Raw genomic sequence first — 14,141 nt, 5'->3', positions numbered from 1 at the left:
AGATCCCTGATATCACCCAGTTTTTCAACACTGCTTTTGCGAGTACGACTAATGCCATGAGATTTTAAAAAAATAAATGAAAGTGATATAAATATTAGAAAAGAAAATGTAAGTTATCCTTATCTCAAATATTATGATTATATACTATGACAAGAAATGCAACCCTAAAACAACTGTTAGCATTAATAAGAGATCCCAGCCGTGGGAAAGAATACAGAATAAATAAATTTTTAAATCCATAGCTTCTCTTAATATTATTATAAGCAGGTAAAAAAATTAAACAGAGAGTCCAATTCAAAACAATGTTTAACAAATAAGATTTATTTTTGTTTGATTTAGCACTAAACGTTTTTCCTGAGACAAGAGTACAGATTAAAATTTTTAATCTTATATAAAGGTCCCATTGTAAAATAGTTCACCCTATCTATCCTATCCTAGTGTATAATCATAAAGTTATATAAAGCTAAAATAAATCACAAAGCAAAAATGGAAAATTTGGAAGGCTAGTGGTTCAACACAGAACTAGTTCATTTGGATATTATGTACAAGCATTAGACCATACTATAGTCTAGGTAACATGCTAAAAAATCTATTTATAGGGGTGCCTGGGTGGCTCCAGTGGGTTAAGACTCTGCCTTCAGCTCAGGTCATGGTCTCAGGGTCCTGGGATTGAGCCCCACATCGGGTTCTCTGCTCAGTGGGAAGCCTGCTGCCCCCTCTCTCTCTGCCTGCCTCTCTGCCTACTTGGGCCTCTCTCTCTGTCAAATAAATAAATAAAATCTTTTTAAAAAATATTCTTATATTGTACTAATTATGTTGCTAGAGAACAGTGGTATTACATCACCATTACCAGAACTGAACTTCACTTATTTATTTTATATTTATAACACATGTTTGATGTATTTGATTAACACTGGCTTCGCTTCCATTTCATTGCTGTGGGATTCAATGTCTTCGTTTGCTAAGTATTTAGTGTCAAGGCTGAGGAAAACAAGCACATGGTAGGTAGAGCACTCAGTTTAAAATATCTGAAAAGAAAGACCTATTATAAAACAGTTTTATCAAAATCCTTTCTAATTAAAAAGATTCTTCACTCTTTGCATTATCACAGATAATAAAAAGGAGCTACATAGTAGCATGCAGCATTAACCTTGAGAAAATTCAGATTTAGTCTGAATACTTTAGTATTCAACTAAACCAGGTTATTTGCTCAGTAAATAAAATGTCTTAAAGCCTTATGGATCTGTTATTTCAGGGATACACACTCATTTGGAAAATTAAAATAGGGGGAATAATATTATCCAAAATGAATTAAGTACCATGGTTAGCATAAAAAGTTGTAATTTGCAATAAAGTGGAATAATGTGTATTATCTAATTAAAACATAATTAAGGACAGGTTTCTACACACACACACACACACACACACACACACATTTCCCTAAAGCTTTATAGATTTGACTGTTAGCTGATTAGGGTAGGGAGGAAATTAATGTATCCATTAAGAAATACTCACTCTCTAAATATGATTGCAAAATTGTTAGATTATTCATTGGATACAAATATGTTTCATACCTATTATATACTAGGTACTTATCAGTACAATAAAAAATACCATATTGGAAAAGGACATTTTGACATTATTACATCTCAAATGTATTATGCATTATGCGACTGAGAATTAGTTATATTTAACACGTTCAACATATAGAGCAAAATTCTAAGTAATCAAATCAATTATACCCTTGAGCAACTCGATTTTTTAAATTCCTCTCACTATTCCCTTAAGTTGATTTCTACCCCAGAATTCTTTCCCAGTTCTAAAATAAGAGAACAGAGACATTTCCTAAATAAGACCTAATACAAAAGAAGAGAAATGTAAGAGAAGGGATACCTTAGCCTTAAATCCTTGTTTCTGTTTGCTCTCAATAGCGCTTCTAATGTTCAATTTTCTCTTCAAAGAAAATCTTGATTTAGAAGAACAAAAGAGTACAATCATCTTTCACATCAAAACAAGTATACTGTTGAGCTCTTACCAAAGTTAGCGAAAGATTGAAACTGAGGAGGAAATAGTAAAACATATCTTTATTGTAAATTATATAATGCCACTCACCATAGTAATGGTCTGATACATTGGCATATGACTTTTTTTTTTAAGATTCTATTTATTTATTCTGACAGACAGAGATCACAAGTAGGCAAAGAGGCAGGCAGAGAGAGAGGAAGGGAAGCAGGCTCCCTGCAGAGCAGAGAGCCTGATGCGGGGCTCGATCCCAGGACCCCGGGATCACGACCTGAGCTGAAGGCAGAGGCTTCAACCCACTGAGCCACCCAGGCGCTCCTGGCATATGACTTTTTAAAATAAATATTACCAACAGGTAGAAAATTTTCCTCTGCTCTCTGAAAACAGAGCATGGAGGAGTTTTTTATCATCTGTTTGCTCATAACTTGAATCTTAATTTAAAGAAATGTCACTTCCACCATGTAAATGATATATTTTCTATACGAATGATTTAATTGAGAAGAGAAAAATGCCATATTGCTTCTTCCTTCCAAGAAAGGATATATTCCATTCCTGAGAACTCCCTCTGTCTCTCTCCATATATACATATACATACACATATATATATGTATATATCTCCACATATATACATATGTATACATGTCAATGTAGATATAGATACACATATATACATATGTATGCATATCTGTCCAACAAATGGTTGATTTTGAGATCTCTTCTTTTCCTTACTGATTCATTATGTTCACTCTGACTTTCAAACATTTATTCATTCATCAATGAATAACTGAGTACCTAAATGTATTGAGTTCTGCCTGCATGCCGAGCATTATATCAGATGTAAAGGAAGATACAAAATAAATATAAGACAAGTCTTTGCCCTCCAGAATCTTTTGATCTCTTCCAGGAGCGAAATAAAACATGATATGTCATTAAGTAATTCATAAGACCAGTGCCAAAGTCAATGGTACAGGTAACATGTATTTTACATGGAGGTAGAATTTTAGAGCTTCGGAACACTTTCCTGTACTTAATCATCAGAACAGACTCGTGAAGTACACATTATTAGCTCCACTTCAGCAACGAGGAACCTGAAATTCAGAATTTTAAGTGGAATGCCTCAATCAAATGGATTATGAGTCAAAGTCAAGACTTGAGCCAGGGTTTTCCGACTCTGAGTCCAGTGCTCTTTTCAATACAGCACAGGAAACCAAGGATTGGGGTATTAACAGGGCAACAACCGGCTTTCTGCTTGAGATGGAATTGAGCTAGACCTGACAGGATGTCAGGAAAACATAAAGCTATCTGAGCAGCGTCCAGCTGAATGTCCAAAATAATTTTATTCTGCAAATATCTGTACTTCAGTGTTATACACTGAACACAACTACCATTTCTTTAGTGTTAGTGCCTCTATCTCCTCCTAAGTGCTTTGCTCTCAGAAATGAGGATGTCAAATGTAAGGAAAAGCTGGCCTAGCAGGATCATACAAATCTTAAGTCACAAATATAAATCTTAAAGATCTGGTTTCCACTAATCCTCACACGTTTTGTTTCCCCACATCGCCAGAGAGCGTAACTCGCCCCAATCCTTTTCTAACAATCTTGCTCCAAACAGCCACTTATTTTAAGATGTCCGTGACTGACCCTACCCCAAATTCCACAGGTTCGCCCCAGTTTTGCCACCCCGGCCCCTGCCCAGAACCTTCCCCTGCCTCCCAACGGATATACCTACTCTGCCGGTGCCGTCGGGATGCTGTCACACAGCACTGACGGATAAGATATGACCTTTCGACTCCGTCCTTGGGGACCTCCGCTGGCTGCACAGCGTAGTGTCCAACCCGGGGAAAGGGGCTCCCGGCTCAGGAACGCAGCCACCGGCAGTGCACGGTCCGAAGTGATGTCTCTGACAACTAAAACGACGCTGGGCGCCCGGGCGCGCATCACTCCGCCCCATACTCCTGCCAACTGCAGGGGACTCGGTCCGGCAACCAGTCCATCCCACCTCACAGGCAAGTCGGGCCAGCCGGAACCTCACGCAGGACCCCAGATGACAGGTCGCCGGCAGCGGCGGCGGCAGCAAAAGCCACCCGCCCCCAGTGCCCATAGCCACCACCTAAGGACCCCCACACCCCCCGCCCCGACTGGACCGCAGAGAAGCGTTGCTATGGAAACCCTCTGAGGATCACATGACGGCATCTGATGACCAATTGCCTCTTCCCTCTGCCCCGCTTTCGGCCCTCCCCCGGCCCCGCCCCCTCCGCCCCCGCCTCCTTCGCCCAGCCCCGCCCCTTTCCTGCAGAGAGCCCGCGCCTGCGCACTGCGTTCGGCGCGCTCCCTCCCTCGCGCGCGCTCCCCGGGGAAGAGCGGGGGCGGCGTAGGAGGCTAGAGAAGAGCATGAAGCTGAGGAGGAAGGAGCGCCGCCAGCGCGCAGGCCCAGAAGCGCCCGAGCCCCGACTGCCGGCGACGCCCAGAGCGGAAGAGGGAAGTGAAGGCGCCAGGCTGCGGGTTCCTGGTGGGCTTCGCTTACCGAGGTAGAGGCAGCAACCCAGAGGAGGCTTTTGCCGCCGGTCCGGATCGGGGATGTCGAAGAACACGGTGTCGTCGGCCCGGTTCCGGAAGGTGGACGTGGATGAGTACGACGAGAACAAGTTCGTGGACGAGGAAGACGGGGGCGATGGGCAGGCCGGGCCCGACGAAGGCGAGGTGGACTCCTGCCTGCGGCAATATCCTTGCGTCTGCCGGCCTCCCTTCCCCGTCCCGCCCCGCCCCTCTCCCGGGACCCCGCAGCCCCCGGGCCAGCGGCGCGGAGCTGCCCCCAGCGGCCCATGACTTAAATCTGTCTCTCTGGGGTCCTCCGCTCTGAGAGGGCAGGGGACACTCCCATTTCTACCCGAGTCGCCCCGAGACCCCAGGGACCCGCCTCGGAAACTTGCCCTTCCCGGCGCGCCTTTCCCGCCCCGATTCCTCAGGTTGCGGCCGGAGTTCCTGCCTCCGGGAACTGGCGGGGCCGGCCGCGCCCTCGCGGCGCAGGGGGAGGCGTCTGGTGCTGCCGTCTGGCTCTCGGGGGGCGCTCACGTTGTCCTCCCCAGGACAGTGCTGGCCGGAGTCACATCGGCTCCAGAAATTGGTGTTTGGGAAGTAGCAGGCTGCTGCTTCTGTTGTGGTGGTTTAGTTTTGGCAGCGTTGGGAGAGTTTATTCCTTGCTGGGAGGGATGGGGCGGTTTGCAGAATTGAGGCCCTCGGTCCTTTTAGCCCCTGGGCGTTTTTAAAAAGCATTATTATGTAAAGAGAAAGAATTTGGCAAGATAAAGGTGGCAAGGTACAGAATTTGTTAACCGGGAGAAAGGGAAAAAGTACGAAACAACCAACTCCCGAGAAGGAAGGTTGGAGGTTTTTACCTGCTAAGCGAGGGACAATGGGAAGAAGGATTGCATATGGAGAATCCCTGGAAATATTTAAAATAAACCCCAGTGAATAAAATAGACGATGAGTCATTTGTACAAAGCAGGATCATTTTTGTAACCTGAAATCGTTTCCATTTCAGTTAAAATGTGGCTGTCAGTTCCTGGGGTTTTTTTTTTTGCATATTTGAATATTCATAAATTTGAGCATTTGCATCACATCTTTTTTAGAAAATGTAAATGTTGCAACAACTAATGCTGTAATTTTAGAGAATCTCAATTACTGAATTCACTCATTTCTAATTATTCTTGAATGTATTATAAGATAGGGAAGACTCTAAACCCTTTCCTCATCAATGTCCTATTATATAAAGTATAATGGAGAAATATGAGTGAAAATATTGGTTGTAACTATATCTAGTCTTAAAGGCACCTAAAATACAGCACTAAATATTTATCAACATGCAGATGTTTCTTTGACTCCCACAACTTTCACAGTCAGATGTTGCTATTTTGCATTACTTAAATACTTAGATGCTTTAGGTCTTAACAATGAGCCAGTCTGCAACAGACATGCTTTTCTAGAAGTTCCGTTAACCCTTGAAAATAACAGCTTACCACCACCCATAGGGGTTTTTTGGTTGGGGGCTTTTTTTGGTCAGACTTTTTTTTTCTCTCTTTCTCCCAGACATAAGCAGTGAACATGACTCTGTCTGAAAACACTCTTTGTGGTGGATAAATGATGTTTTGTGAACTAACTTTAGGTGGATGGGTGAGGAGTCTTTAACTGGTACCGCTGTGTCCATATAATGGATCTGCTTTTTAATCACTATGGTAAAATAAAAAGATACTGTCTCTTCTTCTCCTGTTGCAACCAGAAGAGACAAGCTCTGGGCCAGGCACTACCGATGGAGGAACAAGTGAACTCTGTGGTTTTCCTTTTAGGGGAATGACTGTATATTCTGACAGTCTGATTGGCCTTCCGTGTCTCATACTTGCTAACTCACTGGTGCTTTCAAAGACTAAATTTAATAGGTATGACCTAAAACGGTTTCAATAACCTTTATGAAATATAAGAGAAAATAACACAAAACAGAAAAATTAAGCTACTACCTAAAGGTCCTTGAATTACTAGATCTTTTGTAGTGCCTCTTTTCATTAATATTGAGAGATTGCTGAGGTATCTCATTTAGAGTGCTGTAATAATCACCAGCATTTTCTACCCGCATTTCAATTCATATAGAATATAATTCTAGCAAACGTTTGGTCTTTATTTTTCCAGTCAGAATCACATAAAAAGACATCTTGGTTGAGAATGTGCTGTTTCATTTTGGGACCTGATAATTCTGAGATACGTATAATTTTTTAGAAATGTAACTGGATCGGGACGCCTGGGTGGCTCAGTTGGTTAAGCAGCTGCCTTCGGCTCAGGTCGTGATCCCAGCCTCCTGGGATCGAGTCCCACATCGGGCTCCTTGCTCAGCAGGGAGCCTGCTTCTCCCTCTGCCTCTGCCTGCCACTCTATCTGCCTCTGCTCACTCTCTCTGTCAAATAAATAAATAAAATCTTAAAAAAAAAAAAAAAGAAATGTAACTGGATCATGTTTGCATCTGTGTCTTACTGGAAAAGAAAAGGCTATCACCAAAGTGTTCATTTAGTAGTTAGAGCCAGACAGGAACTGGTCTTTGCCTTACTACTTTCTCTTATGTCTTCAATATTTTACATTTGATTGACATCCTTGAAACCAACATGCTGAGTTTTCCAATATTCAACAGAGTGACCGTGGTAATTTTTCTTTCTATGCATAAAGTCAGGTCTTCAGAACCAATGATATTTACAGTGCTTTCCTGAGGGCTGCCCTTTGGTGCTATTCCCTTAACGTCCATCACAGGAAACATGACAGCCGCCCTCCAGGCAGCTCTGAAAAATCCTCCTATCAACACCAAGAGTCAGGCGGTGAAGGTAAGTCCCAGACCCACAGTGATCTCTGCTGATACCGAAGCTTTCTTCCCAGAATCCTCTGAAGTGTCATGAAGTCAACAAATATTTTAACCATTTATTGTCTTTGATGTGGAAGAGCTTACTCTGTAGTTTGATAGGTAAAAATTTACATGTGGAAAACAGCAATCTAATACTGAGTTATGAGAATGAGAGATCTTTTTTGTGTGTTTACTGGAGGCACTTGAGTTGAATTTGAGCAAAGGCCTGAAGAATAAACAAAACTCTTGCAAAATAAACAGATTCTATGAAGTTGCTTTTTAGAAATTTTTCTACATTATGCAAGTATTAAATGTTATAGAAAACTCAGAGAAGTGGGGACAAAAGGGTAATCATCATCCCCCTGTCCAGAGGTAGCTAGTTACTACTTTTTGGTGATGCTACATGCTTACAGAGTTTTTGTATTAGTTGTCTTGCTTTGGTTTTTGTTTTTTTGTTTTTAACGGAGTTTTATAACTGGCTTTTTTTTTTTTTTTAATATATATATGAACATCTTTCCTTGGCAATAAGTTTATTTCAAAAGCATCTTTTTTAATGGCTGCATAGAGATAGGCTGCAGTTTACATGTAACTAATCTCCTTTTGTCATATGTTTAGGTTATTGACCTGTTGTTGTAAACAGTACTGAAATGAACATTTGGGGTATATTGTTACTCTTTTTCTTTGAATGAATTCCTAGAAGTGAATTGCTGGGTTTTTAGAATGCACATTTTTTAAGGCTTTTGGTACAAGTGGTATTACCAAATTGCCCTTCAGAAAAACGTGACCTAACATCCCCAGCAGCGGTCTTTCCAGAAATTCTGGAGAACTTATTTACTGATTGTTTAAGATGAAGCCCAGAGCTCTGACCCCATTGTCTGTAGGAACTCTAAGGATTCCTTTAACTGAATACTAGTAATAATTTAAGTAAATGTATAATAATTACCTCGCCAACAATGAGAGGAAACATTTTCTTTGGTTTTTTAAAGTGACGAGAGAGGTCATTGAAATTTCAGCTTTACCACCTTCTGCTTTTACATGGGTGAGTTTTTCTCACAGTTTGGGGTGGGAAGTTATAGCGGTGGTGGTTAAGAATATTTTTCTAAATTGGGTAATTGCATAGTCTTTAAACTGAAGACAACGATAGGTGGTAGAAACATTCTGTAAATTCCTGATCATTAGGAATGCCAAAGATATCACTCTTGAATAGGCGAGGTGAAATTGTTGAAAGGGTAAATTAAGTGTTCTCTGCTTACTTCATGGGTGAAAAAATGACTTTGCTCTTGGAGCAGCCTTTTATCAAAGAAAACAAATCATCGTAAAATGAAGATCACTATATCTTATATCTTGACTGTAGATATGAAACTTAAAATGGGTGTTCTTAAAAGCTTATTTTTATTTATTATTATTGAAGGATGGTTCAATATAGAATTGCAGTTCGTTTTTTTCTTTGTCCTCAGGGGTTTTTTTGAGGTCAAGAAGTAAAATTTAAATACAGATTTAATAAAATGGGCAAGTTATCATATGTGTTTGTAAGCAAATCCTTTCAGCTCTCCTTCAGACATGTCAAGAGTCTGTCCCCCTCCACTGCTCGCCCAAGCCAGCCTATATGATCGCAGTCCCTTCCAAACTGGTCTCCCAGCTCTGCCTCTTTCCCTGCGCCCCCACCAGCCCAGCATCGGCTTATTCTCAGCATGGCAGCCAAAGGGATCCTGTTAAAATACCAATCAGTTTATATCACTGTTCTTCTCAAAACCTTCCAACATCTTCTCATTTCTCTTAAAGCCAGAATCCTCACAGTGGCCTGCGGGGCTTATGTGGTCTGTCTTCGGCTGCCTCTCTGACTTCCTGTCCTATTACTCTGCCATATTGCTCTGGCCCCCAGGGAGCTTTCTGCTGTCCCTGAACACCCTGGACACACAATAACAGTATTTGTCCTTTCCTCTGTCTGAAATGGTTTTCTCAGATACACCCAAGGATGCTTCTTTCATGTCCCATCAGGTTTTAATGTCACCTCAGTGGAGCCTTTCTGGAACAACCACTTCACACGCACATCTAAATGTTCTGTTCTGGGGCGCCTGGGTAGCTCAGAGGGTTATGCCTCTGCCTTCGGCTCAGGTCATGATCCTGGGGTCCTGGGATCGAGCCCCATGTTGGGCTCTCTGCTCTGCGGGGAGCCTGCTTCCCCCTCTCTCTCTGCCTGCTGCTCTGCCTACTTGTGATTCTCTCTCTCTGTCAAATAAATAAACTCTTTTTTAAAAAGACATTAATTAAAAATAAATAAATAAATTGATAGATTAAAAATAAATGTTCTGTTCTTTATTTATCCCCAGGATCGAGCAGGCAGCATTGTTTTGAAGGTGCTCATCTCTTTTAAAGCAAATGATATTGAAAAGGCAGTTCAATCCCTGGACAAGAATGGTGTGGATCTTCTAATGAAGTATATTTATAAAGGCTTCGAGAGCCCCTCTGACAATAGCAGTGCTGTGTTACTGCAATGGCATGAGAAGGTAAGTTACGGATTCTAAATCACTATGACTGGCTCCTTTATAATAGAAAGTAACAATGACACACCTTCAACCACCTAAATAATTATTTTGACTTCTCGGCTGTACATCTTTGTTTTTACAGATAAATGCATGGGAGTGAAAGGTTAGATTTATGCTTACTGGCCTTGGTTTTAAGAGATTCTCGTTTACAACACATTCAGTGAGGAAAACACACACTAAAGAGATAGTAAAACTCGTCTTTGTCAAGTCACTTGATGGCTCAACCGTGGCCAGATAAAGAGACTAACTTTTATGGATGGGGTAACCAGACCTCCCCGTTTTCCCAAGATGGCCCCAGTTTATGCCTGTTCTCCCAACATAATTATGACTAGTTCCCTTTCAGTCTCCAGTGTACCAGTTGGAGAGTAATGTATACGGTCATCCTGTTCAGGAACACTTCCCATTTGCCAGTCACTGTACCATTAGTTGATGTTTCATTTAAGCCTTATAATGACCCTACAAGGTATATAAACATCTTTGTCATCCTCAATTTAGAGGTGAAGAGCCCACTTAAAAACCTAAGCCACGTGGTTCCTGTCCAGTGTCAGGATCATAGCAGCCATTGATGGAGCACTTACTGTATTCCAAGCACTCTCCCAAGCACTTTCCAAATATTAACTCCATTAATCCTCATAAAAATACTAGGAGAGAAAGCTTGTTGTCATACCTGTTTTGGTGGATGGAGAAACTGAGGCCCACATAAGCCTTGACTGCTTCCTAACATCAGTCACCAGCTTTGCCCTTCTGTCCGCTAAGTAATTCTCCAGCCATGCATCGGATACCTCTCTAATGCCGCTCTTAGCAGCCTCTCTCCGTCCGTTGCTGTAACTTCCTATCCGGGCCTCCAGCTACAGTTCTGCCTCCCTCGAATCTGTTCTCCACCCGGTTGCCAGAATGCCCTCTCTCCAAACCAGATCTACCCTGTCAGCCACCTGCAGAATGAAGCCCAAGTTCCCAAGTCTAGCCGCTCCTCTGCTGTGCTGTCCTTCCCCCCCCGTGCTCCGGCAGCGAACAGCAGAATCGTGTGCTTTTCCAGAATACACCGTACTGCTTCACACTCCTCGACCTTTGCTCAGGATTTTCTCTGTGCCTGAGTGCCTCCTCACTGAGGGCACAGCTCTGTCACTGCATACATTATACTAGCATGATCTCCTTATATATCTGTCCCTTCCTGGTAGACCAGAAGATGCTCTGTCCCTAGCATCCAACACGGTATGCAGTACACAGAAGTATTCAGGAAGTAAGCCAGAGCTTTCAATTCCTGATACTCAGGACTTGCAGTTTTTGAAGGTAAAGTCAAAATTTTAAAGTTCCCAAGTTCTTAGCTATTGAATAATACATTCTTAGCTTGGGGGAATAAAAAGAATCTGACAGACTGGCTAATCTAAATGGAACTTAGGGCAGTTGATCCCAGTTTGAATTTCTTCCTGACAGAGCTAAGAGAGCAATATGCAAATCCTAGTTTATATGAGAGCACTTGTTTTAGGCAAGCACATGCTGTAAGAACATCCTGTTACGCGAAAACAACAGTAGAATATCAGCTACTGTCTCACTGGCATCTGGGTGCGCGAGGCAGGGACTCCGAAGGTGGTGTGGGTCTCTGTGTGCTGAGAACAGTGCCTGGCGCACGATGGGTGTGCAAGAAATGCGTGTGAAAATTAATGAATGCAAAGCCGATAGCTGGACACATTCCTTCTTTAAGAAAAATGTTTTACTTGGTATGAGAATTGACCCTTTCTGATTCCCTCAGCATTTACATTTTGGTTTCTTCTTAGGCACTTGCTGCTGGAGGAGTCGGATCCATTGTTCGAGTCCTGACTGCAAGGAAAACCGTGTAGTCGGCAGGAACTGGATAGCCTGTGGGTGTGGGAGTCGCTGGTACAAAGACCAAAACAACCAAATGCCACCGCTGCCCTTTAGGCGGCATCTGTTTCTCTCAGCTTTGCCTTCTTGCTTCCTTTTTTCATCTCTGTAAAGAAGAAAATCACATATCCGTTTTCCTTTCATGAAAATTGGGATAATACAGAGGAAATGTTTATGAATAGGAGTATTCCATGCTCTGAAAAACGATTTCAGTGTATACCTGTCTGTATATAGTACAATTTGCCTTCAAGTTTAATTGTGCAATTTTAACCCCTATTGGCTTGGTGGGGTTTGGTTTTGTTTTGCATTTTTTTTAAGGTGTTTTGTTTTGTTTTTGACTAATAGTGAGAAATTTGATCAGAATTTGAGGCCAGTTTCCTAACTCACTGCTAGCCAGGAAATGATCTTTATAAAAAATACAGTTGAGAAACTGGCAGCTGTTAACATTGTAAAACTGGACCAGAATTCCCTTATTTAAGCAAAATGTGTTTCTGGAATGAGTGGTGGGTGAACAGCGCTCCAAGTTGCAGCTTTGTTTCTGCTTACCGCCAGATCACGGGAGCTTACGGACGCTTCTTCCTCTCTGCATCCGATAATCATGGCCTCTCGATTTCTTTGTGGTCTCCAGGGTCCAGAGCAAGGAGTCTTGCTCTACAAAAATGTATCTAGGAAACGCCAGAGCCAGTTCGGCACGAGCATAAAACTTTGTTCTAATAATACGACCCAATGTGGGGAAACTACTCCAAATGAGAAAAGACGTGGAAACAATGATGAAGTTCAAACTCTGGGCAGCCTCTGAATGAAACGCTCTTTTCTTTAGAAATATAATTGCTGCCTTAGACATTACAAGGTATTTAACTAGTGTTTAATATGCCCTATAAATGTCTTCAGTGTTCTTCAGGGTAATGAGGATCTTAAAAGATTTGGTTCAGATCCAGACACATATACAGTCTGTATTGTAGCTCAGCGGTTTTTAAAAAAGGAAAATGCCACATAGCAAAAAGTGTTTACTTTGTTGGACAAACCAAATCAGTTCTCAAAAAATGACCGGTGCTTATAAAATGTTATCATTCAGTAACTCCAAAACAAACCACCTGAATGCACATGACCAAGAGGGAAATCAGCCTGTGTTTAGTATTTACATTGGACACCAGTTTTGTAATCACTGTCTTATGTGAGAACTGGTGGAGAAATTCTATAACCTCTTTGCTGTTTTTGATACCTGCTTTTTGTTTTGTTTTGTAAAAATGATAAAGTTCGGTAAATAAAATGTCAGTATTGAATAATTTATTTTTCTCTTATTTTAATACTTATGAATATGTGTGGTTAATTAAGGGGGAAGACTTCCTGTTTTCCCAGTAGGTTATGGTACTTTCGACAAGAAGTAATTTGGTACAGAAGATTTCTAATAGAAATCTCCTTTATTCACATGTAAAGGAGAGGAGTAAAGGAGAGAGTCATTGATGAAGGCAGGGTACCGCTGGAGCCTTGGGAATGATTCCATAGCCCTCTGGATGCCAGCTGAGCCCCCAAGTATCACTGCCCAAAGACCAAAACTAGAATGTGCCAGGTAGCCTAGCAGCGGTAGTCCGTTGCTCCTGGCCGGTACACCCTTTCTCACCCCACAGCCTCTCGTCTCCACACTGGCCCTGATCAGATGCTTGCTCTCAAGCTCTAGAAACTGAAAGGGCAACTCAGAAGGCTGGGAGTTAAGCGACATAATAGATAGTCAAGTAGGTACAGCATAACCCCTTACAAACTTGAAAATGAAAACAGAAGTGGTATTGCAATACTTCTTTGTAAAATCCTTCTTAATGTCATTTTCATGACTATCAGTGTTGTTGGAGAATATTCTGGAGTTCCGTATTTTATAGTTCCCCAAATGGGTGTTTTCTAAATCTTCCAGCGTATCCGCTTCACTCAGGGAGAGTGTAAAAATACTTAACAATTAGGGCAGCACAGGGACTGATTCGGAGTGGATGCTGGCTGGAAACTGCTGGCTGGAAACCACTGGCTCACCCGATTCCTCTGGGCTGACTGAGCCCGGGGGGTGCTGACCACACTGCCAGACCAGCTTAGGGGGTTAGTCAGGGTGATTGCAGAAAACCAATACAAATCCTAAGGGGCACTTTGGGCACAAAAGTAGTTCTTTCCCTTCCATTCCCTTCTACTTGAGTCTCGAGGTTTTTTGTTTCATTGTAGCCATTTTTGTTTGTTTTGCCCTTGCCATTTTTAAAGGGGGCAAAATGGCACACATCCCCTCTTGGTAATTAGGTGACCACAACATGTAGGCAACAGTCATACTTGATAGTAAGTGTGCTGATGTCTTAAGGA

The 14,141-nt window shown here is 42.1% G+C and overlaps 2 protein-coding genes across 3 annotated transcripts in view; one reads left to right on the top strand and one right to left on the bottom strand.

The window, feature by feature from the left end:
- RGL1 (ral guanine nucleotide dissociation stimulator like 1) overlaps nt 1-4,160 on the bottom strand; it is a 255,851-nt gene extending 251,691 nt beyond the window's left edge. For both annotated transcript variants that reach the window (XM_047704124.1, XM_047704126.1), the window contains exon 1: nt 3,751-4,160. The gene's annotated coding sequence lies outside the window, so the exon portion shown is untranslated. The remainder of the gene's footprint in view (nt 1-3,750) is intronic.
- Nucleotides 4,161-4,410: 250 nt separating this feature from the next.
- Nucleotides 4,411-13,097, top strand: ARPC5 (actin related protein 2/3 complex subunit 5). The gene is made up of 4 exons (XM_047705098.1): nt 4,411-4,741; nt 7,309-7,381; nt 9,729-9,905; nt 11,720-13,097. Exons 1-4 carry the CDS (start codon nt 4,599-4,601, stop codon nt 11,780-11,782), a joined length of 456 nt encoding a protein of 151 aa, XP_047561054.1. The 5' UTR covers nt 4,411-4,598; the 3' UTR covers nt 11,783-13,097.
- Nucleotides 13,098-14,141: the final 1,044 nt, after the last annotated feature.

Source organism: Lutra lutra, chromosome 15 (genome assembly GCF_902655055.1).
Source record: "Lutra lutra chromosome 15, mLutLut1.2, whole genome shotgun sequence".
NCBI lineage: Eukaryota > Metazoa > Chordata > Mammalia > Carnivora > Mustelidae > Lutra > Lutra lutra.
Note: the sequence above shows the minus strand (reverse complement) of the source record. Positions and strands in the feature narration are given on the sequence as shown.

Excerpts from the sequence above, each read along its gene's own strand:
- ARPC5 (XM_047705098.1), top strand. The coding sequence starts at position 4,599 with ATGTCGAAGAACACGGTGTCGTCGGCCCGGTTCCGGAAGGTGGACGTG. Across the intron at positions 4,742-7,308 it reads GTGGACTCCTGCCTGCGGCA|AGGAAACATGACAGCCGCCC; the intron begins ATATCCTTGCGT and ends AACGTCCATCAC. Across the intron at positions 7,382-9,728 it reads CCAAGAGTCAGGCGGTGAAG|GATCGAGCAGGCAGCATTGT; the intron begins GTAAGTCCCAGA and ends ATTTATCCCCAG.